Source organism: Populus nigra, chromosome 1, assembly GCF_951802175.1.
Source record: "Populus nigra chromosome 1, ddPopNigr1.1, whole genome shotgun sequence".
In the NCBI taxonomy this organism is placed as follows: Eukaryota; Viridiplantae; Streptophyta; class Magnoliopsida; order Malpighiales; family Salicaceae; genus Populus; species Populus nigra.
Genome location: NC_084852.1, coordinates 44717935 through 44745626, shown reverse-complemented (window position 1 = coordinate 44745626; position 27692 = coordinate 44717935). Strand labels below are relative to the sequence as shown.

Below are 27692 nucleotides of genomic sequence, written 5' to 3'. Positions count from 1 at the left end.
GCAAATTCAAGGTATGACGGGTTAACCTGGTTTGAAGGGTTAACCCAATTAATTCATATTTTTTTTCTTTTTTTTCATTAGTTTTTTTCTTTCTGTTGGTTTTTTTTAACTAATTTATTAAATTATCACACTTTTATGACACAATCTTGCAGCCAGACCCATGTCCAATGTTATTGGGTCTGGTATTGCAATTCAGACACTTTTATGCTAAGGGTTAACCCAAGTTTAATGTTATTATTAATATTATAAACATTACTCTTGGATCAAGCGTTGCAACCAAACCTGAGACTCTTGAGTATAACTTTATAAAAAAACCTAATATTTTTAGATCTTAACTATTTTTAAAATGCAAAAAATAATTGACTCGCGGCATCGCGCGGGGCATGTAACTAGTGTTAGTTTGAAAAATTATCATGTTACTTAGAGCTATGGTCCATGCATTCATGTAATACATCATAGCTATAACCTTTCTTTTCCTTGCTACAGCAAGAGGCTTCTTGACATCACAAACATGAGAGAGTGGAAGGAATTCATTAATAAAGCCAATGGTGTAGATCACCTACTATTTTTCTGAGTGTTTTGGTGAATTAACACATTTAAAGAGAATTATAAATTATAATTTGTAAAAATATAATTAGAAATCTAACACAGTTGAGAGAGTTATAAATAATATCTATGACTTAATTGTCGCAAATACTATCTACGACTTGTATTTCGTAGATAGTATTTACATCTCTTCTAACAAAGGTGTCTAAGGACACTCTATTTTGTTATCAACTCCTTATAAAAAAAAACAGCAAGTTACATAATAAAAAATAACGAGTTCTCCACTATGAAAACACAGTTCATATAAGTAACACATAATATAATTAGTTATAAATAACAAGTGTACACTGACAATGAAGACAACATAATATTTTATTAAAAAAATAAATCAACTATACATCTATTCACAATTATCATAACTAATAATAATATGTAATTATATCTAATAATCTCTCCAGCTTATCCAACTCAAGGTCGGTTTGTAATATCCATGTAGGTTTGAAATGGACCGATATCATCCCAGCTTATGGATAGACATAGGTCACTCGTAGATAGACTTGGGATGCTCATGGATGAGTCAATATCCCCAACACTCCCACGATAAGCGATATCATCTTCCATTAATTTTGCTTCAAGACGCTCAACCTTCCTAACCTATTGAATTTTTCTGACATAAATTGAGTGTGGTGTTGGCCACAACATGTCTCATCTTATCGATACCTTTGCAGGTAGCAGTTGTTGCTTTCCGAACTTCTCATACTAAATAACTAATCTATACACACACATTAAAAATCAATTAGTAGTCAGCATCCATAATAAAATTATTCTGACATTTAATAAATATAAAACAATATTGCATATCAATCGATTCTGTTTCAGATACTGGGGGCATAATAGACATCTCGAGAAACACGATCAGGTCGGCGTAATGAAACATGTAATAGGCAGATACCATGTTATATATGTATTTATATCAATCATAAGTTGTCGCTCCTTAAAAACACGATACATCCTAGCATCCTAGAGATCAAGGTAAGATGCATGAATTACCAATCAATTTCCCATACGTTTACCCTGATGACTGATATTATGCAGATCCTCTCTAGTATCAACATAATTTAGTATATGTTGAGATAGTCCAAATTATCGCATTACTTGATCTGAACAATGCATCTCAATAATATCGAAGTAGTACAGAGGGACTTGTGTTAATCAAATGTGTGGCCATCAACAACAAAACGAACATTGATTATTCAAACAAAATAACCAAACCATCAACTAAAAATATATTTAATTAACATAATTTATAATTTAACCTAAATTAACACTAACATTCCAAACACTTAATTTTGTTCATTTACAAATCAACAACAACCTAAAATAATCGATAATTAAACAAAATAACATAATCATATCTAATTAACAACTTCAATTACATCTAATTAACTTAATTTCTAATTCAAAACCCTCACATTCAATAAAATTAAATTAACACTAATTAAATATAAATTACATTAAATTAATTAAAGGGGAGTATTTAACATACCTCTAAAAGGGAAATGTGGGTGGCAAGGGTGAATAATGGTGGCTGTTTCAGTGGAAAAATTCAACATTCGCTATTGGTAGAGAGAGAAAATGTAGTTGCCACTAGTAGAGTTAGAGAGAGAGAGGAGTGTTTTTGGGCTTCTAGGAAGTGTTTTTGGTGATAAAAATAGAGAGTCGAAACAAGTCTTCGATAGCATTCGCGACACGCAAGTTACGTATAGTAGTTAAATTGTTTTAATTTTTTAATTATTTTTTAACCATGTTACTTTATTATTATTTTTACTGTGTAAAAAAAAAACTCCCATTTTCTTATATTATTATATATTGCATATACAAAACAACGATTGTATCTGGGAGGCTGTGGCAATCACAAAAACTTGCTTATCTTAGGAATACGAGACCATAAAGAACTATGTTGCGCTTGAAAATGAGTATCGATTCCTGTAGATGACTAATTCGTTCGAGCGATGATATAAACTTTTGTGCGGTTATCTTTCTTGTACTCCACTAGTTGGACTACGAATCACATTTTAACTGAGAATGGTGTGCATCTATAATATTGTGTGACCATAAAAAAAATCTACTTCTCGTAAAATATATTATGAAACCATGAAGAACTATATATTGTCAGAATTATTCTTACTAAAATATTAAGTGAAGTACCATAATATAATTGAATGTCAAAGATTTGGAGATTATAAAAAATTCCATACTTCACACCAATTCTTTATACCACTTGTTATGTGACTCGTGCTCCACCGTAGGTCGGATATTTTTATTTACTATAAAAAAATATAAATATAGGTTATTTCAACGTCTTTATGTGGTTTTAAAAATTTAAGTTCAAATAAAAAATTTATACATACATGCAATCAAATAAATTAAGAACTATATATGCGAATAAATAAATAAAAAGTCATTAACGATACTTAGAAACAAAACTTGAAAAATTAAGAGATAAATATAGATCAAGATATTTAATCTTGAAAAACAAGATATTTACTCGGTTGTGTTTGTTAAATTTGTTTGTTGATTTTTTTATTCAGGTAAACGATAATAGAAATATAGACACAAATTATATTGATTGAATAAAATAAAATTAGAAAATAACACCATGCAAGGTTGCACATATTAGAAATATTATCTGAAAATATTTTATTATTTTAAAAAATAAAGTTATTCATACAAAAGAAAAAACAAATATAAATAAATCAGAAAAACACTTCAAATTTAAATACATAACTAAAAAAATAATTATAATTTAAAAGAGACTCTCCAAACAAAATAAAAGAGAGAAGGTGTACTACTTTAAATTAAAATTAAAAAAATTAAGAGAAAAAACCATAACAAATCATTAATTTTAAAAAAGAATTAGAAAAAAAGAGAGCAAAGGTCAAGCGATGTTGGGTCTGACAAGCTAGGCTAACCCGCCCAATCCATTTTGTTGGGGCCCACGCGCGGGATTGCCCTGGTAGGACCACGCGACTAGGCCTTAATTATTTTTTTGCAACTAATTTTTTTGAAAAAGAATTAGACGACATGTCATTTAATTTGCCTAAATTTTAGCCACTATGGTGATCGGAAAATCAATGCTTAAGAGTTTTTTTACCCAAAATTTATTTTTCAACCCATATTTGACTTAAAGCATCTATAAAAACATTGTAGGATTCATGATAAACTTATATATGGCATCAAAAAACCGCTCCAAAAACCTAAATCAACTCAAAACAAAAAGTCAACCCAAATTAAGATTTGTTTTTTTTAATGAACTTCAAAGGTAAAAAACACCTAATATGAACTTTTCTTATCAAATGAAACTATTTGACATAAATATCGTTCGTTTTGATGACTTGCATCGGTGTTAAAGATACTTTTCTTTACCTTCCACTAAAATCTAACAACCTCTTTCTCTTCTCTTTCAACTAGGAATTAAAAATAACAAAAAAAAATTATGCCAAAATTGAATTGAAAATTTATTAAGATACTGAAATTGTATAATTTGTATGATTTTTAAAATTTAAGGATCAAAGGGCATCTTTTGAGAAATTTATGTCACGCCACCCATGTTTAATATCTTTTTATATGATGGTCCCTTTTTTTTAATTTCACCATTTTACAAGAAATTAGAAGTAATTGATCTTTAATTAGAACTAAATTGATGGGAAAAAAAGTTTGGATCAAAGTGCATCTTTTTTTTTAATTTCATCATTTTAAAAATTATAATTTGTATGATTTTTAAAATTGAAGGATCGAAGTGTATCTTTTGAGAAATTTATGCCACGCCACCCATGTTTAATGTCTTTTTATATGTTGTTTTTTTTTTAATTTCACCATTTTACAAGAAATTAAAAGTAATTGATCTTTAATTAGAACTAAATTGATGAGAAAAAAAGTTTGGAGATGAAAAAAATTACACTACTCTGTTTGTTTTTGCGTTTCAAAAGTGTTTTTAAAAAAATTTGAAAATTTTTTATTTTTTTTCTTCAAATTAATATTTTTTTTGATATTTTTAAATCATTTTAATGTATTAATATAAAAATAATTTTTAAAAAATAAAAAATATTATTTTAATACATTTGAAAATAAAAAGCTGCATTTTATTACTTTTCTCTTTCTTTATATTCCTCACCAGATACGCGATGCCTGCGAGGTCATAGACAAAGTTCATTGAACTGGCCAGGGAAAAGCTTTGCAGAAATTTAATCCGTCCACTTGGTTTGTCTTCTAGCAGCAGTGTTGGGTCAAATCAACCCGACGAGGAATCTGGCTTAAGAAGAAAAAATAAACACGGAGAGAAAGAACCCTGGTTGCAGTGACCATTCTTTGTTGAATCATGAGTCACTGCGGCTTCAAAAGATAAGATCAAAAATCAGCGTGGTACAACATGCTTTGCAATTATTTTTTTATTTAGATATTGCCCAATTAATTATTAGCACCATTTCTCCCTGTCTTGTTTTTGTATGGCATATAGCAAAATTCTATTCAAGGACATTTTGATACCGTTAAGAAGTTGTTTTTCTATCCTTCTGTGTTTAGTAGATTGATCAGACGCCTTTGCTCGCAACTGAATTATTTAAACTCCATTAAATTGTGGCCTTTTTGCCCTGCGATGCACTATATACTCCTCATATTGAACGTAATATTGCATGTTGCTATATATATGTTTTTTTTTAAAAAAATATTGAATATAGAATGTAACATGTCGGTCAATGCTTCGTTTTTCATTTCTAATTAATCTCATCGGGGAAAATGTCTCTAGATAGAAAAATTATATTTGATTTTTTTTTCTAATTTATTAGGAGGTCTATTAATTTTTTTAAAAAAACTATATAAAGAAAAAATGATGATACAGCCCTCCAGGGATTATTGAGCAGGAGGGAAAAGGGCTGGCTATCCATTTCTATCCATTTGTAGTACTCCACTGAATTGTGTTTCGTGAAGATTTAAAAATACTTTTTTTTAATGTTTTTAGATTTTTATATATACTAAAGTAAAAAATTATTTTAATATATTTTTAAGAAAAATATTTGAAAATCAATAACCACTATGCTTCCAAAAACAGAGAAAAGATCAATTCAACTGAAGCTTTAAACAATATATTTGGAAGAGAATAAAAGGTTTGGAAAGCAAAGCAAGCTTTTAACTCGAAAGTCGACGATGCTTTGCGTACAAAAATGTTTATTTCGTAGAAGCATTTTCCCATGGTATCCGGCCTTTTGCATCTCTCCAGTTTCATGTGGAAAATCGTGGAGAGGTTGCATAATTAACAATCATGGCCTAGTCTATGCCCAACGCTGTCCTGCAACTTCACAGATTCCGTTAGAGGAAAATGCCAATTGGCTGTTAGTTCAAATCACGTAGAAAAAAATAAGAACAAACAACTGTGTAAGAGAGATCATACTATTTGCTTTGAGCTTAATTGAGTTGGACTTCCGGTTATTTTTAAAAATTATTTTTTATTAAAAATAAATTAAAATAATATTTTTTTTATTTTTAATATTAATATATCAAAACGACGTAAGTAAATAAATAAAAATAAATATGTTTTTAATTTTAACAAACCTCCAGCGTGGAAAGCAAAACATATTGGCATATTTGGTATGTTAGATATACCACGGTGATCCTATGCTCATAGCTTAGGATCTCTTTGATTAAAAGTTGAAAATGTGTATGATTAACACTCTTATTGTCTTGCAATGAAATCATTATACGACTGAACATGATGTTTTTTTTAACCAATCAATGTTTCAATTGTTTTTTAATCTTGATCTATTAATCAATAACATTTAGAAAAGATATACTAGCATACACCATTATGTTTGCCGTAACTTTGACTTTAATGGGACATATAATTGATTATGAAAAAAATAAAAGGAGGATCACAACAAACTATATACCACCCAACCATCGGGTCTCCATCTAATATTATAGTAAATTTAGAAGAGAGCCTCGATTTTAATTCTATGATCTTCAATTTCAATTCTATGATACCAATAATTTGATTGCTTAGGTTGGTAGGCCCAAAGCCACTACACAAATAAATAAATAAAATCCAATTTATTTACTAATTAATGCGAGCGAGAAACTAAAACAATTTTCATGTATTTACATTCGGATGTGTTATTTAAACTGTAATTATTTTTAATTATTTATGTTAAAACAGAAAAGAAAAGCTATGGCTAGGTTGAGAGTAAAGAGGTGATCTTATATTGAAGAAGTGAAATGCAATCTTTAGATTTAAATGATTTTTATTAAGTTTTACATTTGGAATTAAATAAAAATGAATCGCTGAAGGAGAAAATAAAAACTTAGAAAGTATTAACAATCATGATGTATAGCACATATTTTAATGTGTTTTAACAAAAGTTTTGTTTGAGTTATTCTACTTTATTTAAGAAAAATACAGATTGATTAAATTTATTTATAGTCATGGGCTTGGGAGATTTTCGATTATCGGGCTTTAAAAGGCTTCCCTTATCTAAATTCTAGTAGGCTAGTAGCTTTGAAAATTTAGCAGGCAGTTATCTCCAACGTGGATGGTGGAGCTGGCATTCTTCTTTACGAGCCAAATGCACCACTCCCAGTCCCACCCATTTGTGCTTCTCTCCTTCCTGGTAATCTCTCATCATACACCAATTTCTGCAGCGGGAAAAAGAAATACTACTGTTTCTTGGTTTTCCCGGGGTGCTATTAGAAGCTGAGGATGATCGCAAAGTAGTCGTTAGTTCATTATTGTCTAAGGGGATCATTGAGGATGAGGAGATGGAAAATGATGTTGCTGTTAATGCTAGTGTGGAGAAATTATTCTCCGCTAAATGATGTTATATGATTTCCACACCATTACAGGTACGCTTTCAACCCTTTCTTTTGGATTCTGTGACTTCTAGTCCCAATTCCCGTAACAGATGTGTTCATATGTGTTTATATCCGTTTATCTTGTACCTTGTTTTTGCAAATTGAAATGAAATGTTGATTTCAGCATTTGATGGTTCTAAATACTTGAACAGAAGCTTGCCTTTTCTTTTGCAATTAGTCATGGTTATTCCCGCAACTAAAGTTTCCAGGGAGATTTTCAGTATTTCCATTTTGGTTGTTTCATCTTCCTGCGTTGTTGTTAGCCTCAGTTGTGCATCTAGTTTCATTACTACATCTTAAAGGTTGATTATGAACTTCGTTAGTGCAAGCCCGAATCTCACTCTTTTGTTGTGGCTTGGCTTGTTAAACGCTTCCCATAGTTTCAATATCAGCTGCATTTGCAAATAACCTGAACTTGAAATGATCCTTTTTCTCAGTATTAACAGCAAACTAGCTAAGCCGGAATTTGTTCTAATAGAAAGCATCCCTTCCTAATCATTTCCAGCCCTGCGCATTTACAGTGCACTATTATATTTGATAGTATAGAAAGCTTACTTCACGTAAGTTTTTTATTCAAGAACTTAATGTACACTACCGAGAGAACCATGCTACCCCAGTGAAAGAAAAGGAAGTCAAGAACGTAAAGGTGACACATTCCATTCTTTTTCCTTGTTTTTCTTGGTAAGATGTTACTGCTAAACTCATCCCTGATATCCAGGGTCGCAGAACTCTCCTCCGAGATCATCACAAGCCTCGTCTAGGAATACCCTGTAATGAAACGAAAGAATCCTTGTTAAAACCTCAGATATTTTGTTCAATTCTTGTCATTGCAAATCTTTAAACTTGTAAAACTAAAGATGGGGTCCTGAGATCTTACGTCTTGGCACTGTTGTACTCTAAATATTCTCTATCAATCTGCTCTGAAGTGCTGGGAGTGTTACTTCTGGCATCTGGTTTGAGCTTCACTTCAGGATACATCTCAACATTACAAGCTTCTCCTCCTATTGTCTCACAAGCCTCAGCTGGAAAAACACTGGACAAAACATGTAATGAAAGTATATTGTTAACTGTAACTTTTAATGTTGAAGATAGGAAACTGAGGGTGATGGAGAGCTGAATTTACGAGGTAAAGGAGCTGTAATCAACTGTTGAAGTGTCGTTTGTCACTGGAGCACTTGCTTTGATCGGGGAACATTTGGAGGTCTGTAACCTTGGGACGACCCTCCTTGCCGAAGCTAAACTTTTGTTAGGTGTTACAAGAGGGAGAATTGATGGTGTAAGAAATATGGCTGCCTCCATTTTCTGTGAATAGTGTGGGATCGGAGCTTGAAGCCACTGAGAGGAGAGGGATCTGTATTTCTAATGTGGTAGTTGGATAATGATCATGGACAACGGATAAGGTAGCCAAGATTTTTTTTTGGAACGGATAAGGTTTGATTTTTATTTGACTGAAAAATGTGGTGGTAAAGGTTTTAATTTTTAGATGGCTTGGCATTTTCAGCCTCGAGTATCTTGCTCATTTAATATTTCAAATGTTGACAAAAGATCAATGGAAATATTCATTAGTGTGATATTTGGTAGTTATTTTTAAAAATGTTTTTTTATTAAAAAATAAATTAAAATAATATTTTTTTTTATTTTTTAAAAATTATTTTTAATATAAATTCTTCAAAACAATTTAAAATTTTAAAATTTTAAAAAATACTAATTGAAATGAAATCCAAAATGAGCCGGGCCCAAAATCTTAAACCCACCGATTATACCATGGATTTTGATTTCAGAATTTTTTAGTTTCTATGTAATATTCTGAAAATCGCAAAAACAATTTTGGTATAGTTGATCCAGTGGCGGAGCGAAATTTAACAGGTTTTTTTTTTATTAAGGTTCTAGAGAAAGGTTAGATAAATAAAGGAAATTATGGGTTAATTAATTTTTTTCAGAAAAAAATTCATTAAAAATAAATATAAGAAGTATCTTTTGAGAATAAATGTGAGTATCAATACTTAATATACGGAAACTATAATGAGAAATATTAAACTATGAAAACATCTTTACTATATTTTATTTTTAATTACCCCTGTTAATTAAGTATATTGGATTGTATCCAACGCATTAATTTTGTAATTAATATCATTTTTTAAAAAGAGTTTAAATACTTGACTTAGAGTGCAATCGACATGTGAAAATTTTTTTTTGGCTTTGAGTAATAGTTTAAGAGTTATTTTTTATAAATATTTTATTTCAAAAATTAGTTAAAGTTAGAGATATGTGTGGTATAAATTATTTAAAATAATTTTTTGAAGGAAGAAAAATGGTATAAGTTAGAATCCATTTATTAAAATTTAAAAATTTTAACTTTTAATTAAAATAAAATTTTGGATACAAGCACTATTAGGCTTGTGTGCTAGTCAGTATATCGAAGAGTACGAAATGAGGAAGATATGAATTTGGAATTACTAATCAATCTGCAGAAACAGTTGCTGAGCGATCGATTGATAATCTCTTACATTTGTGTAATCTATTGTCAAATTCACAATGATCAGATGAGCAGTAAGTTCCAATTTTAAATTTTTCTGACAGAAACAAAACTTAAAGAGCCAGCTGCTGGTTCTTCACATCAATTCATGTTTCTCTAATCGGGTTCCTTGCCTGAGCTATCTATATCTTGATTCACACTGTATCAAGTCATCTGCTTCTTGAGCTTGATTGCCATTTTATTAGCTTTTTGAGTGGGTTATCGTACCGATTATGCATGTGGATTGGAAAAAAATTCCGTAATCTTCAGATATTCATAGTGCTTTTCTTGAGACAAATGATTAACAACTGCCAGCTTATTAGGGCTCTTCATATCAAAATATGAACTTAAACTTTGTTTTATTTGCCAGAGATGGTACCAGTACTATAATTCAGAAATAACACGAGAAAAGTCAGCTCACTTGATGACGCAGCTGGGCTAAACATGGTAGAGTTCTATCCAGATCATGCGTTTCCTCCTCCTAACCTATGATCCAAGATGATAACCGAATGGGAGAAATTATATGCAAAAGCATTTGCAACATCAGCTGTGTGTAAAGTCCTCATAAGCATAAATTTCAGGGTTGGAAGCAGTGAACAACCAAGCCAATCTGCATATGCTAGGACGACTGGAAGAGAGAGTGGAGTTCATAGTTTATCTGCACTTAATCTAAACCATTGGATTTGCAACTTGCAAGTTAGTATTTCAGTTGGTCTATGGCTGTCAGATCTGCAGAATCGTATCGGTAAAAACCAATATTGCCTCCACCTAGTGAAGATGGTTGTGAAATGTCAGGTTCATAGCTCAGTATTTGCACACAACCAAGTGCGTCACTCCAGATATTCTACGTGAAAGCAATGAAGGAATTTCAGATGAATAGATATTCGTAATTTCTGGATTCTGGCCTCATTTGATTAGAACAATGGCACTGGATCTATCAATTTGTAGCAATTCTTTGTTCGTTGTGGATTTCCATTTGACCACGAAGGGACTTTTTTCTTCCACGCACCATTTCTCTTCCAGAATCAACTAAAGCCATTCATAACACTAAGAGGGCAAAAGAGCTTGTTACGCAACCAACAAGAAATTCACACCCAATCAATGTTCTTGCCCCAAAACTTGTGATATTGGACTTCCACGTTGCCAATCTACGGTAGATTTTCTCGATAATAGCAGAGTAAATTGACACAAGTTGGCTCTGATCTTTTATGAGCAGAACACCCAAACACTTGCTCATATTTCTAAGGCAAAAGGAATGCCAAGAATCGCTGTGATCCGATTCTTGAAAGGGACATGAACTGAAGAGTTTATATAAGCTTTAGACTTGTATCCAATTTCCCCAGATAAGATTCTAGGTTGATCAGGTAGAACTTGATTATATAATACAGCTGCCAGTAATTTATCCAGTCTATACTAAACATGCAAATAAAGATTGTCATCGTCTTTTTTTTTCTTGTTCTTATACTAAAGTTATCTCGAAGCAGATTTTTCATATTTGCAAGAACCCATACATCTGTGTGCGACTGGAAAGCAGAACTTTGAAGAAGTGCTATTTTCTAGCTGGACTGACTATAATGCGCTAACTAGGAATGCAGCAGATATGAATCATTTATGCTAGATTTAGGCAAGAATCACTCTCCTGCAATCATGCCAGCACAGTACATAATCTCCAGACAAACTCCATGTCCTAAAGAATCACTCACTCTCCTGTAATCATGCCTGCACGGTACACAATCTACAGCTGATCAAGAATCACACTCCTGCAGAGCCGGCCAGAGCACATGGGAAACCTGGGCAATGGCACAAAGCTCCCGCCTAACAAAAAGACGCCAAGAATAAGTAAAGCATATTTGTCAAATATGCTTTATGAAATGAAAATTGCCTCTATTTAACAAAAAGCCTCGAATACAAAATGAAGTTTGCTCAAGGACTCGCTTGTCAGACATACATAAAAAATATTTTTTATATATTTTTAAATGTTTCATTTATAATTTTGCTCAAGCCGGCTCTGCTCTCCTGCACAATCTTAGCTGCTAGACAGAAGCTTTCTATGCATACTGCTCCTTCTATTGTATAAATATCTGAAATAAAGCAATACAAATAACCCTAAAACTCATTCAACCACTAGTCTCCTTAAGATTCAATGGTGTTAAGCCTTGTGCTATATTCAGAACAGCAAGTCTTAGTTATGGCCATTGCATTCACTATCTGTTCTGGAATCAAGATTGTCCATAACTATTGGAAGACTTAGAGGACTCATGGAATTTTGTGACTAGTCGACACTTGAATTCATGCCCAAAGTCATCCTTCGATTCAACAATCGAGGCTAATTTTAGACGAGAAGAACACCGGTACTACAGAATTGAACCACGGAGTTATGATAGTAGGGATCAATTGGCATTTAACAAGGAAGATTATATAACTCAAAATAAAAAAATGCTTTATTTATTTTATACAAGAAGCCAATCATATCAAACCTAAGAGAGCACAAGGCATGGATTTTTCAAAACTAATTGAAGTCAGGTGAGAATTTTCGCACCAAGACCATTCTCGATAGGGGGAACTCCATAAGTAGAAAATCTTTCCACTGCTCGATTGTTGAAGATGATATTGAACCGTAAAAGGAATGATATGGTGCAGATATCACCCTATCTCTTCCAATTTCTAACTCTTCAAATGAGGGCATCTCTGCGATCACATGAACCCCACATTCTTTCACTGCATTATATGTGTTGGTCAATTTCACAGAGAGTTCCAATTCCCCATCTCCGCCATGTTCTTCCATTTCCATCTCACTTATACTTACGTATCTTATCCAACCTCCACGAAGCACAAAGCTTGCCAGCTCTAAGGATTTAAACAATTGAATACCGTTGCTTTTATTTTTTATAATAAGCTCACCATCCATGATACTGACATTTTCTAAAGAAAACCAAAGAACCAAGCCCTGGAAAACTGGAGGGACATGAAATGATAATGAAGATCCTTCTCCATGGAAGCTCAACCAACTTGGCATCGTACCACCATCGAAGTGAATCTGATACCCGTAACCACCATTGCGCAATGCCTGTAGATAAATTGATTTTAAAGAATGCTGAAATTTTAGACACTACGCGCGCGCACGTATGTATGTGTCAGTGTTTATGTGTGTGCAAGATAGACGAAGACAGTACCTCAACAAAACTCTTCTTACTGTTATTTGACAAGTCGCAGCAGCCACTAGAGAAGATAACCCAACCGTGGTTACTTAGACCTTCCATGCCCTGAATCTCTATTAAGTTTCCGCACCCTTCTAGAGACAGAATTGGATTTGTTTTTGACTGGATTGGCAGACATACTCTTTTCATTGACCTACAAGAATCTGCATACAATTTCTCTAAACTTGAGGGAAGCTCTGAAATTGATACAAGATTGCTGCAATTCTGAACTCTCAAATGCTGCAGCTTAGTAAGGACGCTGATGCCAGAAGGCAGACTGAGGAATTTGTTTCCCGATAGATTCAATTCTTGGAGAGAGGACAGGCCTCCAAAATAGACACAAGTAGTTGCGCTTTCAGACAAACCATAATTAGCAAGTTTAAGACGTTTCACTGATCTCCAATCAATGAAAGAAGTTGGCAAGAAAGGTTGCACTCTTAAAACACTTGCTGAAATCCATGTTGAAATTGGTGAAGGACAAGATGTAGATGATAGGGAGTCCTGATTGAAATTGGATACACGCAATGACAACTTCCTCACATGCTTTAAATGTCCAATTGAAGAGAGAAATTGCTCATTCTGAATTTCATCGGCTAGAAGCTCAGTTAAGGATTCAATATCACTCATGCGTTCCGGTAACTTTTCAAGTTGTGAACATCCTGAAATATTCAAACTTTCAAGAGACTTTAAATCACAAATACTTTCGGGAAGAATCTTTATCCTCCAACATCCTTTCAGATTCAATAAAACAAGGCTCTTTAAATGTCCAACAAATTGATGCACCTCAACTAAACTCGAGCAACCTTCAAGTATTAGTTTTTCTAGGCTTGAGCTGTGTAAATTTGGTGTTTTAATAAGATGCTTTGAATGACTGAGATTAAGAATTTTCAACTTGTTGAGAATCTGTCAGGTCAGTGAAAAAAATAATAAGAAGACTAATCATAAAAATGGTAACTTGAAAATATAAATTGTATCAAGGACAAATTTTAGAGGATTGTAGCATGTTTCGCACCTTTTTCTCCTTCCATAATTCTTTGATATTACTATACTGCATATCAAGAACAACTAAGTTATCCAACATCAAATCGGATGGAAAAGATTTCAAAGGGCATTCGAGCCAACAAATCCATATCAACTCTTCAGAAAGCAGTTTGAAAGGTCCAGTGAGATGTACTCCATTGATTTGGAGTAACTTCAAGAATCTCATCTTTGTAAATGATCCTGTGCTAAGTGATTTATCTTCTGATGCTCTGGCATCCAGCGCTAGACCCTCTACCACTTCCGTTCCCTAAAACACCAACAAAATTCAATAGAACTTCCAAGTGATTGTACGCAAGAAGTTGAAAATAAAGATAAACTTGCATGATTTTGCTTTTGTGTAAGCATTTAGTTATTACCATATGCTTGTTGAGTACATTCCATGCATCCTCACGTTGCCAAATTCGGCTGCGTTTTCCAGGGTGGCCAGGTGACTCTTTATGAATGATGTCCCTTCCCATGTCTCGTAATAGATCATGCATGCTTATCTTTCCAAAAGCATCAACTCTAATCAGAGACCTTTCACTCAGAGTTCCCAAATCATCTTCTGGATTGTAACCACAACGGGCTTCTAGTACTTTTGCTACATATTCTTTATTTCTACCAATAAAAAAGCATGCAATATCAAGAAATGTATTTTGCAGTTCATGGTCATCCAGTGAATCAAAACTTATTCTAAGTTTTTTCTGAATTTCACGGTTTGGAATTTTTCTCAATTTGTCAATTAGACATTTCCATCTAGCTCTGTTTTTCCCGGACAAACAAGAACCTAAAACCTCAAGGGCTAAAGGAAGTCCTCCACAGTAATCAACCACATCATTCGAAAGCTCAACATAATCTTTTGCTGGCTTGGTGTCCCCAAAGGCATGCCAACTGAAAAGTTGAAGGGACTCATCTCGTTTCAATTCCTCAACCCGATATGTTCGATCCACTTTAAGAAGCAAGTGTTCATCTTTAGTCGTGATTATTACTCTACTTCCGGGACCAAACCAACTTCGCTCTCCCATCAAAGCATTTAATTGGTTCTGATGAGCCAAATCATCAACAACAACAAGAACTCTTTTGTGACAAATTCGTTCTTTGATCAGAACCATTCCTCTAACAACATTACTGATGTTAACAGTATTTTGTTTTAAAATATCATGAAGAAGTTGTTCTTGTAAAAGAACCAGACCATTAGATTGTTCTGATGTTTCGTTGATATTCGAAAGGAAACAACTTCCTTCGAATCTATAGCAGAATTGGTTAAATACAACTTTTGCTATACTTGTCTTTCCTATTCCTGGCATCCCATGTATGCCCACAATGCGAACCTCATCTGCTGCAGTACTTAGGAAGTCACTAATAGCAAGGACAAGGGGATCAATACCTACTAGGTGAGTGGCAACATTTATGTACTTGGGATCCAATTTATTCAACACGTCCTTGACAATCTCTTGGATAAATTTTGATTCGTGCCTGCCCATAGACAAAAGCAAGTCATTAATAGAGAGGCAATTAAAACTCCTAAGAAAATATTTTATTTTTTCATATGGTAAAATCTAATGTATGATTACTCCGTAAATGTGTGCAGGTGAATCTTGGAGAGAAAAGGCATACCCATTTTCCATATCATTGAGATTCCATCCAGATAGGTTTCCAGCCTCCTCAAGAGCTTTTCTCCACTCCTTCACCTTCTCTGTAAAAGCCTCTTCATGTCTATGAAATGCTTTTGCAAAACTGCCTGTCTGTTTTCTCACTTCTGAAGGATCAATGTCATAGAATATAGGAAGAACAATCTGATCAGTTTTTCTATTTTTGCTCTCAAGAATCTCTACAAGTTCATTAAGACACCATCTAGAAGAAGCATATCCTTTTGAGAAGACCACTACAGATATCTTTGATTCTTGAATTGCCTTGTGAAGATGTTTGGAGATTTCTTCTCCTCTAGGAATTTCATTCTGATCTCGAAAAGTGTGGATTCCTGCTTGGACAAAGGCAGCATATAGATGATCTGTAAAAGTCTTGCGATTATCTTCTCCTCTAAAACTCAGAAATACATCGTAGGCCCCTTTTGGTCTAGAGCCAGAAGACTCTGGCTCTGTCATGGCAGCTGCAGATATTAAGGCACAATTAATTAGCAGTGATCTACTAATAAAATGGATGGAAGGAACTTAACTAAATGATGTAAACATAAAAGCTTTGGCAATCAGTAGCATCAATCGCAAAGGTTGCCTACCTCTATAAGGTGCTTGTGAGTTGATCGGATTCCACCAACTTGGTGACTGTAATGATCAAATTAGCAGCAGTCGGAAAGGTTAGCTGAAGATTAAATTACTGAGGGCTGAAGGTTAGTGGAGGCAATACTCCAAAGAAGAAGGAAGCATCTGTTATCCAATCGGATATTGTTCAGAGAAAGAAAATGCTTTCTTGCAAATTATATATAAAAAAAGTGATAATTATCGAAGATAGAGTTCCTTTAGCCGCGTATTGATCAATATTGAGCTAGAATATTGAGAGGTAACGATTGATGATTGAGTACAGTTACTGCTTGAGCATCTAACAGTTATCTTGGGGACTGTAGCAGTGTAGAACGTTGAAAACAAAATAAAATGTGTGGTGTATTTTATCAACCGTGTTGTCCTGGCAGCGTCAACATCAAATAGCATGATTTTCCACAAGGCAAACTAAATAGACCCTGGCTCTCACATTCCACTTCCATGCAATTGGCTGCGTCCATCTCTCAGACGTGATGTTTGGTCTGCGGGTCTAATCCCATACTGTCAAAAATCAAATGGTAATAAATTTCCACGAACCTTTTTTTCAAAGCCCTGGGTTCTTTTCTTCCGAAGAAGACATTGACTAGGTGACGATCCACATGTAAATAAATAAAAATTTACTATTTGGTATAATAATTAATTAATATGATAATGTTTTTGGAGTTTTTTTTTTCTTAATCTAAAGGATTTCAGGTTTATAATAGAAATTTTAAGTACATCCAAAAACCAGTTTTAATGGAAGTACTCAAAGACTCTCTATAATAAATTTAGTATCTTTATGAAAAATGTATTAAATAAATAAAAAAAATCTTTAAAATCAAGAATAAAAATATTTATTTTTGAATTTTAAGTTTGTTAAAATTCTGAAATGTAAATATTTTTATCTTAAAGTATATGTCAACTTATTTTAATAATTTTTTCATAAATATTTATTCTTAACAACATTTCTTACAAAGTTACTATTCTTAATCATGACATGTAACAAATTAAATTGTTTCATCGAAACTTTTGGAAACTATATTATTTTGCTAGTATTTAAGGGGGGGAAAGCAGTGCTAATTTAAAATAAAAATAAAAAAATCTCCCCGAACGCACTGAAGTCTGAAGTGACTTTGGATCAATTATTGCTACGAGTCTGAATTCTCCTTCCAAAAACCAAAATCCCTACACATCACAACCGATAAGAGGGTAAAGGAAAGAGAGTTGCTAGAAGCCTAGAGCCTGGCCTAGCTTAAAAACGACGAGAGCGAAATTGTATGTTTTCTTCACAAGTACTCGTCAGGATCGAGTAAGGAGGAGTACATGCCAGCAAAATGGGTGCTTGTTCCAATTATAAAAGGATCAAACAGGAACGTTTGGTAATTACAGTTGTAAGGAGCGATTGACACTTGACAGTATATTATTACTCCCCAGCTTTTATTTTATTTTCAACTCAGCTTTTTGGAGCATGCTCCTCCTGCTTTTGGCCTCGGATGCATGGCCTCTTAGATCTCTCGATCAATACTCCTTCCTATCTCCTACCCTGCCAACACGACATTTGCAGGCCACACAGGTGGAGTTAATGATTCCAGGCTATTCAGCAAAATTAATACTAGAATATATTCCCAGCAAAGCTTTATGGATAATAACATGACATGTATGAACGGTCGGCGTAGAGAAGATGTTGATGTAATTTATAAAAAAATAAAAAAAATAAAAAATATCTATTTTACATTAGAAAGAAACAATTTCTTCTAATATTTATAAATATAAATTTTTATTATGGAGTAAATTAAGTTAGGATAGAAGAACTCTTTTGTTTGGCTTTCTAATATTATTATATGAATATTTATAATATTAAAAGATGTTATTTGAAATTTAAAACTTAATATACCAGTAAAAACATATATTCTTTTCTTGATTTTATCTTTTTATTTTTTTAGAGATTTAGAGAACGCTAACTCCATATTTATCTTCATCCTAAATATTTATATCAGAAGAAACTCCTGTTGTTTAGGAAATCAAAAGGCAAAGAAAAGTTGTCACTCTTGAGCCACAAAGCAGAAAAGCAAGCATGAACTGCTCTCTATTCAACGTCAATGGGGGGAAATACAACTTGGTTGGTTCTAACAGTGTTAAAATGGTCGTCCCAAAATCACCCCTTGAAACAAGTTCAACAGGAAAGACGATATCGCCAAGCATCGACACATTGCATAAGCGATAAAATCAACAAACATCATCCCACCCTTGTTCTAATTCGAAGCAATAAAGTTTAAGGTTCATGAGCATTGACTCGTTGACTATATAGACAATATTCAACAAAGATCAGACCACAATTGGATCTAATTTGATGCAATAAAGTTTAAAGGTTCATGACATTTGCTTTAGATTTGACATCACCTTTGCTAGACAAAGTAGATAAAAAAGAGAACAGCAGGATTTTTATCAAGGTGAAAGGACGTGCAATTTCAAAAAAGTTATGTTCAAACAAAGACAGCCAACACCACCCCACCATCATTAGAAGAGGAACACAATAATGCAAGATTGTGTCCCACGTAGTCATTTGATGATAAGTTTTTTTCTCTAGAATTAGCAATCTCCCTGGCTACCAATCTTCAGTTACAGCGTCAATTAGGTATACAACACTGTAAACTACTGCTATATGACGATGAGCAAAGCTTCCAAATTCAAGAATTGGTGGACACCCAAAAAAAAAGGCGACAACCATAGGGCTCCACACGGACCACATCTCGACCTCTTACCAATCTGAGAAAAGAGTTGGCTCCACATGGATTGCAAACCAAAGCCCTCAAGATAAAATTCCATTTTCACAAAATCAGCAGGCTTGTGATTTTAGCAATTTTACTTGCATTTCCTTTCAAAAACTATGCAGTTGAGATAGCATGGGGACAAGCTCATCACTTGAAGGCCTATCTGCAGGCATATCTGATAGACAAACAGCAGCAATTCTCACTGCCATGAGCATCTCATCTTCCTCAACTTCTTCCCCAAGAATACTCTTATCAAGCGCTTCCCTTGCCTCCCCTGCTTGCTGCAAATGCCGAAGCCAAGGACCCAAACTACCCCCACTAGCTGTTTCCCTAAAGAATGGATCGGTAGGGTCCCTCCCAGTTAACAAAACGCCCAATATCATCCCAAAGCTGAAAACATCACTTTTATCCGTATACCTATTAAAGTTGGAAGAATCGATCCATCTTTGTTATAACCACATCACAAAGTTGTAATTTAAAACAAGCATGCATCAAAAATAAAAGAAGAAAGCAACTATACATATCATAAACAAATTAAAGCTAAAGAACATGGCTAAGCAAAGATTCTAAAACACCAACCAGTTAGCATCAAGAAATCCCAATAAAAGCAGAACAGGTGGGGAACGGTAGACCTCTTAAAGAGCTTTAGCTACTTCTAAAGGTGCTTTAGCTAACCCATTTGCTTCCCATTCGTTTATTAGCCAGATTAACTTCCACTGTAGTCAGATTACTCACCTTTGTTTACCATCAAATAAAACAGCTGAAACTTCGAAGATACGAAAGAGAACCATGAAAAATGTTAAAAATCAATACAATTAGTTATCAGATTAGTAAGTTACCAAAAGAAACGCAATAATCAGAAACCATTAAGATGCAGAGACCAAGAGCAGTTATGAAGATGGCGCGAACATGTATGATGTATCCCAATTACAAGTCATTGAATCGTATCATAATTGCCGCAAAATAGAAGTGCAGCAAAAAAAAGAATTTCGTGTACCTGCAATTTTGGAAACACTCAGGAGCACTATATCCAGATGTAGCTCTATCCAGATTAGGCGTAAGCTTAGCCAGTCCAAAATCAGCCAACCTTGGTTCAAACTCAGCATCCAAAATCACATTCCTAGGCTTCAAATTATAATGCAAAATCTGAGGGACACAATCAAAATGAAGATACCTAAGCCCTTTGATAACCCCAACGGCAATCCGTAGTCGAACTTCCCACCCGAGCTGCAACTCATTCTCTCTCACTCTGTTCATTGCATCTTCAAGACTCCCAGTTGGCACACAATCATAAACCAAAGAGAACCTATCTGGTTCGCGAACATAAGCCCTTAAACTCATCAGATTCCGATGTCTCAAACTAGCTAGCATTTCCAGCTCCTGCTGTATCCTTCTCTTCACTGACTTGCTCTGCCTCTCCGGGGAGACAATCTCAAATGGCTCAAACCTCTTGACAGCAATGGTTAGCCCATTGTCCAGCACAGTCCTGTAATACTTTCCATTGGAGCTTGAACCTAGCAACTGATTCTCATTTTCAAGAGCTGATTGAAGACTTTTAGGAGTGATTTTTGGAGAAAATATAACCGGGCCTTTGAGAATTGGAGTTCTCTTCATGTACCGGACCAGGAAACGGACTACAAAAGCAAAAACAACGGCTCCTGTCAATCCAGTCAAGACTCCTAAAAAGATGCTTACAAGTATTCTTTTGAGTCCATTCTTGGAATGGGTTGGTGTAGAAGGAAATGGAGGTGTGACTTTACTACTTTCTTGGCATTGTACAGTTGTGTAGTATAAGCAAAGAATGAACAGAAAAAGCAGTGAAGATGTGTCTTTGTTGTTGCTAATTTGAGTACTGTATCTTCTTTTCCCCATTAGGACCTAAAAAGCCTCAAAACCTCCCACGAGACCCTATAAATGATACCACAAGCTCAACAAAATCTCCACAGCACACGCCTTCGAAACTCTTTATAACTCAAGATTTTAGCTCAAACCCAAGAATCATTAATTATAAAGCTTCAGTCTTTAGCATTCTCTAGGACATAAACACTAACAAGCTTGAAAAGGAGAACCCCCAGAGTTTCAAAAGGACCAGTTCCCTGCACCAAATTTGATTAGAGAACTTTTTTAAGTGCTGGAAACGATGGAATACTATGAGATGAAAATCAAATCTCGACTCAAAATCTTCACCGGAAAGAAAAGAAGAATCATAACGTCAATTATTCCTATTTTTTCAGTGAATTTCATTCTAAAAATAGTGCACATCGGTTACTAGCCTCAAAACACACCACATTTCACCAAAGAAAAGGTCTTCAACGAACCCCAGAACACAAAAACATCAGAAATGATAGAATCTTCGCCTCTTTGTAATAGAAGAGTGACAGATCGTCTTCTCTGACTACCTCGAGAACAAGTTTTTTTACAAAAAAAAAAAATATACCCTCAACAATGTGTGTACTGATAAACTACCTTGCAAGTAGCAGGTGGAGAAACAAAAGAGAGCTAAGCGACTACTAACTAATACTGTCTCCCAAAAAAAACAAAAAAAGGCCCACTCTGTGTGTGTTTGTGTGGGTGTCTATCTCTCGTTTTACTTTCTTACAAATGAGAGGGGGGGTATCTCTCTATCTTTCATTTGTTTCTCTTTCTCAGGAGGACAAAACTTCCCTTCCCGCCTTTCAGAAGACCAGACAGAGTGGGGTCCATTGCCACGTAAGTAGACGCATACTCGTGTCCCTGTCACGAGGCCGAAAGCGAAACATCGAACTCTGTGTTTGAGTGTGAGGGAGAGCCACAGCCATAGCCACAGCCACAGCGTAAAGGAGGAGTTAATTTGGTGATGAGATCTGGACCGTTGATTTGGGGAGGACGAAACACCACGAGAAATTGTGATTGGGGTGGGGTTTGATTATTAAACAATGCTGTCGTGGGGATTAGTAATGTTTTTCTTCGTCTGAGAATAATTTGCTTTTCCCTGTTGTTCTTTCTTAATTTTTTTTTTCTTTTTTGGCATAATTATTCCCTAGGTGAGTGAAATTCTATGTTCGCAAATCATTAATGCTTCGTTTTATAAAGAATTTATTGATTGATTTTGGTCAAATCAGAGATCTCAGTGCAAAACCTAATTTAAATTACGGTGGCAAAATCTCCTTTTTGCATCCTTTTATTTGTAGCAAGCGGTCATTTTATCCGTGTTAAACTTTAGCACCAAAATTGTTAAGAAGTCAGTTAACTTTTACAGCCGTCTTTCCAAAGACAAAACCGATGCAGACATGTTTTTAAATATACTAATTATATTTGAATGGTTTCGAATTTTACCTAACTTCAACTTATTTGGGAGAACAAAAGTTATAATACAATGATGTATATAAACAAATATAAACAGATAATATGAAATTGATCCAATTTTAAAAAGTTTGCAAATTCAATTAAAAACATAAAATAAGAATCATTCAATCACAAAAAAAAATAGTAAAAATATCAATTTTTTATTATTAAAAATAGTCCTTTTTTCAAAATATTTCCATAAAAGAGTATTTAACCTATAAAGAACCCTAATTCTAATAGAATATTCCTAATAAATATAGATAAACCTAAAAAATAATAATAATCCAATGAACCTAAATTTAAATAAAAACCCTAATATATTTAAAAGGCCTAAAATAACTAAAAGATAAATAAAACAATAGTCTAACTAATTTAAATAAGGCTAAAGTTGTTTTTGTAATTTACTGGCAAAATCAAAATTCAAATTTAAACCCACATATCATTGAAAATATATAAATATCTAATTTGTAATGAAATTAGAATCACATTAAAATTTATTTTGTAGTTTCAATTATGACTCAAATAATAACAAAAGATCAAGATCGATAAATCTGAATTTTTTTGTAATGTCTAAATATTTACCTACAAGCTCTTCTTAAACATAATTAAATTAATCAAACTTATATTTTATTATTTAATATTTTCTTGAAGTCTACATCATATATATATATATATATATATATATATATATATATATATATGTCTAGAATTTAAAGTTGAATGATTCTAAAGTGAAGAAATAAAAAGATTTGATCGAAGCCTTTCTCAAACAATATGGGCTCAAATTAGAAGCTACTGCAAACAAGATTGGCCTTTAAATAATATATAAAAATAAAAAAACAATGAGTTCACCATAAAACATGCTCAAAGGTTATGTGAAGTGATAGCTTTAACATTTATTTTTTATCAATTAAATTTTTTTTAATTGATCATTATAATGTCTGAGTATAACAACATCATCATTTTATAAAATAACAAGTTAAAAATATCTTTGAGTTCATCATTCTATAAAAATAATAGGTTAAAATTCACCTTAAATAGACTGCTTGGTTGCTCTATAAACCCACCAAATTTTTATTTATCTATTAGTACAATAAGGAAATGGGCAAATAATAAGTTAAAGCCAAACTCTTTTTATCATGATATTCTTTTATCAAATCCTAGAATGAGGAAAGTCAAACTAAATTTTATAATTAATATAACATTTTGAGTTAAGCGTGGTCGGTCGTCTCTAGTTGAGACCTTTTTTATTATGAAAAAATTTGATTTCAAGATGATCCTGTTTATTTTCATCTATAAGGAATCAAAGATGAATCCTTTTATTTTTATTTGTGAGGATCTCCGTATAATCTGTTTTATTTTTATTTGTGAAAAATAAAATAAAATAATTAAAAAGTGAAATAGTGATCAAGAAAAAAGAAAGAACAAGACAAACGTGAGAGGTTAAGTTCATCTCTAAAACAATTTAAGGATAAGGAAGAGATGAGACGAGGAGATTGAGATATATAAAAAAAGGAAGAAAAACATTTCTGTTAAAAAAAAAAAGAGAAAGAAAAATTATTTTCTTCAAAAGAATCTCAGCCCAAATTCAGTTGCCATCCTTTTACCAGCCCTGAAATCTGAGGAAAGCAGCGGCGAAATAATCAACGTCAATCCAGACACCTCCACATCAGTTGATCCTCCTTGCCCATCGACAAAACATGGCACGGACAAGCTTCCGCCGATTAAACTAGTAAAGAGAGAGAGGAAGAATGACCAAAGCTTTTTGAGTCTATATCTTCTATTTTAGACGATGTTGAATAGCACCGTTAGTGCAGAGAGGTGGACGAAAGGGAGTCACCCTGATCCAAGTGGCCTCGCACTTTCTTAGTCGTCGGAGCATGCAAATCGACACGGGAGTTCGCCTAGCCCATCAGCGTGTACGAGACACGTGCCTCTATTGTTTCTATCATCCTTGCTCCAACACGTGGTCGCCCCGCACCGCTACTATTTCTGGAATTTTTCTATGTTTTCCAAAGGTAAAAATGTTATTTCTTCTCCTGTTTTATTATTTATTTAATGGATTTTCATATTTGAAATTTTCTTATTTTTGCGTGGAAGTTTCATCTTTACGTTTAGATGCGATTTCTTATTCGGGAAAAAAGTTACACTAATTTTATTTTTTTATAATAAAAACGATAGGAGTATTCTCATATATTAAGTTTTGTGTGGAATTTTATGAAATGATAAAACCTTTGACAAATCCTCAAAAAAAAGTCTTGTCAATTGAATTTTTATTCAATCTAGGAGTAATATAATCCTTAAACAAACCCTATCCTTTAAAAATTAAAATAATTAATCATCTAGTAGGTAGTCTAATAATAAAAAATTTATTTTAGCATTAAAAAATTTGTTTTTTCTGTGGTTTCAGATTCAAGCCTTGTGGTTGCTAGTATGATAGCCACTGAAAATTTATATGATCATTAACTTTAAAACCCGTGAGATTAATTAAGGTACACTCGTACTGGTTCAAACACCTGTATTAATAAAAAAATAAAAAAAAATTAAATGAAATCTAACGGGATGGCATTCACAAGTATATTTTTATTCATTTTTATATTATAAGTAAATCATTATCCTATCAGTAAATTAGCTGTCCAGCTGACAACATTCATTTAAAAAAAAACATATATCATGCAATTTCTGCTTTTTGCCTTCATTTTTTTTTTTTTGCAAATATTTGATTATAATTTTATTTATATGCTAGATACATTACCCCCATCATAGCAAGTGAATTCGAGCCGGGTAACAATGTTTCTAAGAAGGCCCATTATATGCGAGTATGGCCTCCAGGCTCTTTTTTGGTATAATTAAATAATGGAGCGCTATCATCCTTTTAGATTCAATTTTTTATTGTTAAAAGTGAGAATTGAATATTGTTGAGATGCATAAGTCTCAAATCATTGTCTTATATTTATTGATCATTTATCTTCAAAAAAGATACATTAGTTTAGGTAAATATTTAGTGAGAGCAGAATAAGTATTTGTTTTTTAAAAAAAAAACAAACAACAATACAATTTACTTTAGGTAAAATATTTAGAATAATTATCACATTTTCTATTATATAATTAACCTTTTTACCTAGAATTCTAAAAACCAGTTAGAGTTTCAAGTTATCATAAAATTAGATGACAACTTTTATTTTTTATTTTAACTTTAGTTCTTCAAGATATCCTAAGTTATAAAAGGCATCGACTATTTCTATAGGAATTCATAGTGTTATTTTAATCTTTTTTTTTTTGGTCTTTAATATTTTTTTTTCTCCTCGATTAGATCTTTTTGTTGCCAGATTAAATCTTTTTTTTACAAACACATATGGTCACTCTAAAATTCATGTAAAAAAATTCATTTTAGACCCCTTATTTTTTCTGACTACCTTTTCAATCCCTTTAATTTCTATACTTTTATTTTTTATCTATAACTTCATTATATTTTATTTTTTACCTCTGATTTGAGGGAGGAGAGAGAAAGTTGCTAAAATACAAGTAAAAAAATAGAAAGTTATCTATTGGACCTTTTTTTTACCATAAAAAACATGAACTCTAGTGTCAATAAGTTTCATTATACTAGAGGAGTTCTATTGAGGTGTTGTTTGACCCTCATTTTGCTAGAAAAAAAAAAGATTATGGTTGAGAAATATATTTTTTTGGTTTAATTTTGTATTTTTAAATTGATTTAGAAAAAATTTTACTTAATAAATTGATTTATTGTGGAGTTAAAGATATTTATTAGGTGTTTTGAGATCAAAATAACTTGAAAGTAGATTTTTTACTCAAACTAATCGAACCTCAATTTTTCAGCTGCCTTTTAGGTGGCTAGAATTTGCAGAATTAAATGATGTATCATCAGTTATGTTTTTTAAATAGAGACATTAAAAAAAGTCGACCACATGGGTCTAACCCTGGTGTATTTTTTTATTTATTAGATTTAGATTTAAATGCACTAAAAAAACCTTGATATGATATTTCAATTATTATTGTATTTTTTTTCATGGTTTTCTTATAATGTTTTAGGTTTTTACGAGGATGTTCGCAATTTGTTTTCAATTATTATGTATCTAATATTGAAAAAAAAACAAGTTTAGAAATATTCAGGTTTTTTTTTAATTTCTAGTGGATTTTTGACATAATTTCCTCATGTTTATTTTTGTTTTATATAGAATACTTGGGGTTTGTTTTAATTTTTTTTTTGTTTTGGTTTGTTTTAAATCATGACGGATTTTTTTTAAGAAAAACAGTGATTGGAATCAAATTACATATCTTTGCTAAAACAATCAAGAGAGATGTGTTAATAAATGAATGAGGTTTAGATTGGAGGGATTCATTTTTTATAATTATTTCAAATGAGTTAAATTACAAAAAAAAACACTTTAATTTTATTTTCACAACTTTTTATTAAAAAACATGGCAAAGCAAATAAAGCAAAATAATAAGATAACAAGGTTTTAATAGAAGAATTTTTTATATATATCCTTATCACAAATCATCTCTGGTTTTTTTTTTTTTTAAGTTTTATTGCTTCCGAGTAAGAACTAATGAAAAAATGTGTTATTTTATGAGAAACTATATCGATAAGAAAAGCATGAATTATGCAAGAAAATTAGTTTTTTCATTGGAGTTGAAATTATTGTTTTTCTAAAAAAAAAACAAATTTATTATTGTATATATCCTAACATGTATATTTTTCTAGATTAACATTTATTAACGCATAATTATCTAGCAACTTTTCAGCACAATAAAGATTTTTCTTTGACGGTTAAAAACAGGTTGCTAACGTTTATATCTTTTTATAGCATTGTAAAAAAAACATTGAAAAAAAGACTGACCCGTTGGTATCGCTAGCAAGCTGACAAAGGCCAAAATTGAGATGAAAAGGCACAAAAGGAGACATCAGCAAGTTATGTCATGTACTTGATCTGGAAGCAGTTGATCAATGGATTAAATCATGACAGTAATGATAATGAAATGCAAAAGTAAAAATAGTGAAGAAAAAATTAGCAAAAAGGTATTAAATGAAATGCAGTCAATTTAATGTCGCATTTCTGTAGTTCCTTAGTTGCTAATATTAGACCATACTCTTTGTAGGTTTCTTTGTTGCATACTGAACAAAATCCAGGGAAGTGTC

At 32.6% G+C, this 27692-nt stretch overlaps 3 protein-coding genes and 1 long non-coding RNA gene across 5 annotated transcripts; 1 reads left to right on the top strand and 3 right to left on the bottom strand.

Moving 5' to 3' along the window:
- Nucleotides 1-7856: 7856 nt before the first annotated feature.
- Nucleotides 7857-8804, bottom strand: LOC133694157 (light-regulated protein 1, chloroplastic-like). Its single transcript, XM_062115620.1, has 3 exons — nucleotides 8570-8804; nucleotides 8324-8479; nucleotides 7857-8214 (listed from the first exon to the last, which is right to left on the bottom strand). Exons 1-3 carry the CDS (start codon nucleotides 8743-8745, stop codon nucleotides 8148-8150), a joined length of 399 nt encoding a protein of 132 aa, XP_061971604.1. The 5' UTR covers nucleotides 8746-8804; the 3' UTR covers nucleotides 7857-8147.
- Nucleotides 8805-9862: 1058 nt separating this feature from the next.
- Nucleotides 9863-10912, top strand: LOC133690706 (uncharacterized). The gene is made up of 2 exons (XR_009841492.1): nucleotides 9863-9996; nucleotides 10332-10912. It is a non-coding gene; the product is annotated as an uncharacterized LOC133690706 (long non-coding RNA).
- A 372-nt stretch (nucleotides 10913-11284) lies between these two features.
- On the bottom strand, nucleotides 11285-16799 carry LOC133693211 (disease resistance protein RUN1-like). 2 transcript variants are annotated; one of them, XM_062114387.1, is made up of 7 exons: nucleotides 16415-16799; nucleotides 15796-16288; nucleotides 14556-15654; nucleotides 14171-14446; nucleotides 13135-14061; nucleotides 12501-13028; nucleotides 11285-11776 (listed from the first exon to the last, which is right to left on the bottom strand). In XM_062114387.1, exons 2-7 carry the CDS (start codon nucleotides 16281-16283, stop codon nucleotides 11714-11716), a joined length of 3381 nt encoding a protein of 1126 aa, XP_061970371.1. In that variant the 5' UTR covers nucleotides 16284-16288; nucleotides 16415-16799; the 3' UTR covers nucleotides 11285-11713. The 2 variants fall into 2 exon arrangements, with proteins under 2 accessions (XP_061970371.1, XP_061970378.1); XM_062114394.1 differs by lacking the exon at nucleotides 11285-11776 and having other exon boundaries at nucleotides 12356-13028.
- Nucleotides 16800-18747: 1948 nt separating this feature from the next.
- LOC133680765 (inactive leucine-rich repeat receptor-like protein kinase CORYNE) lies at nucleotides 18748-21822 on the bottom strand. The gene is made up of 2 exons (XM_062103749.1): nucleotides 20202-21822; nucleotides 18748-19621 (listed from the first exon to the last, which is right to left on the bottom strand). Exons 1-2 carry the CDS (start codon nucleotides 21074-21076, stop codon nucleotides 19312-19314), a joined length of 1185 nt encoding a protein of 394 aa, XP_061959733.1. The 5' UTR covers nucleotides 21077-21822; the 3' UTR covers nucleotides 18748-19311.
- Nucleotides 21823-27692: the final 5870 nt, after the last annotated feature.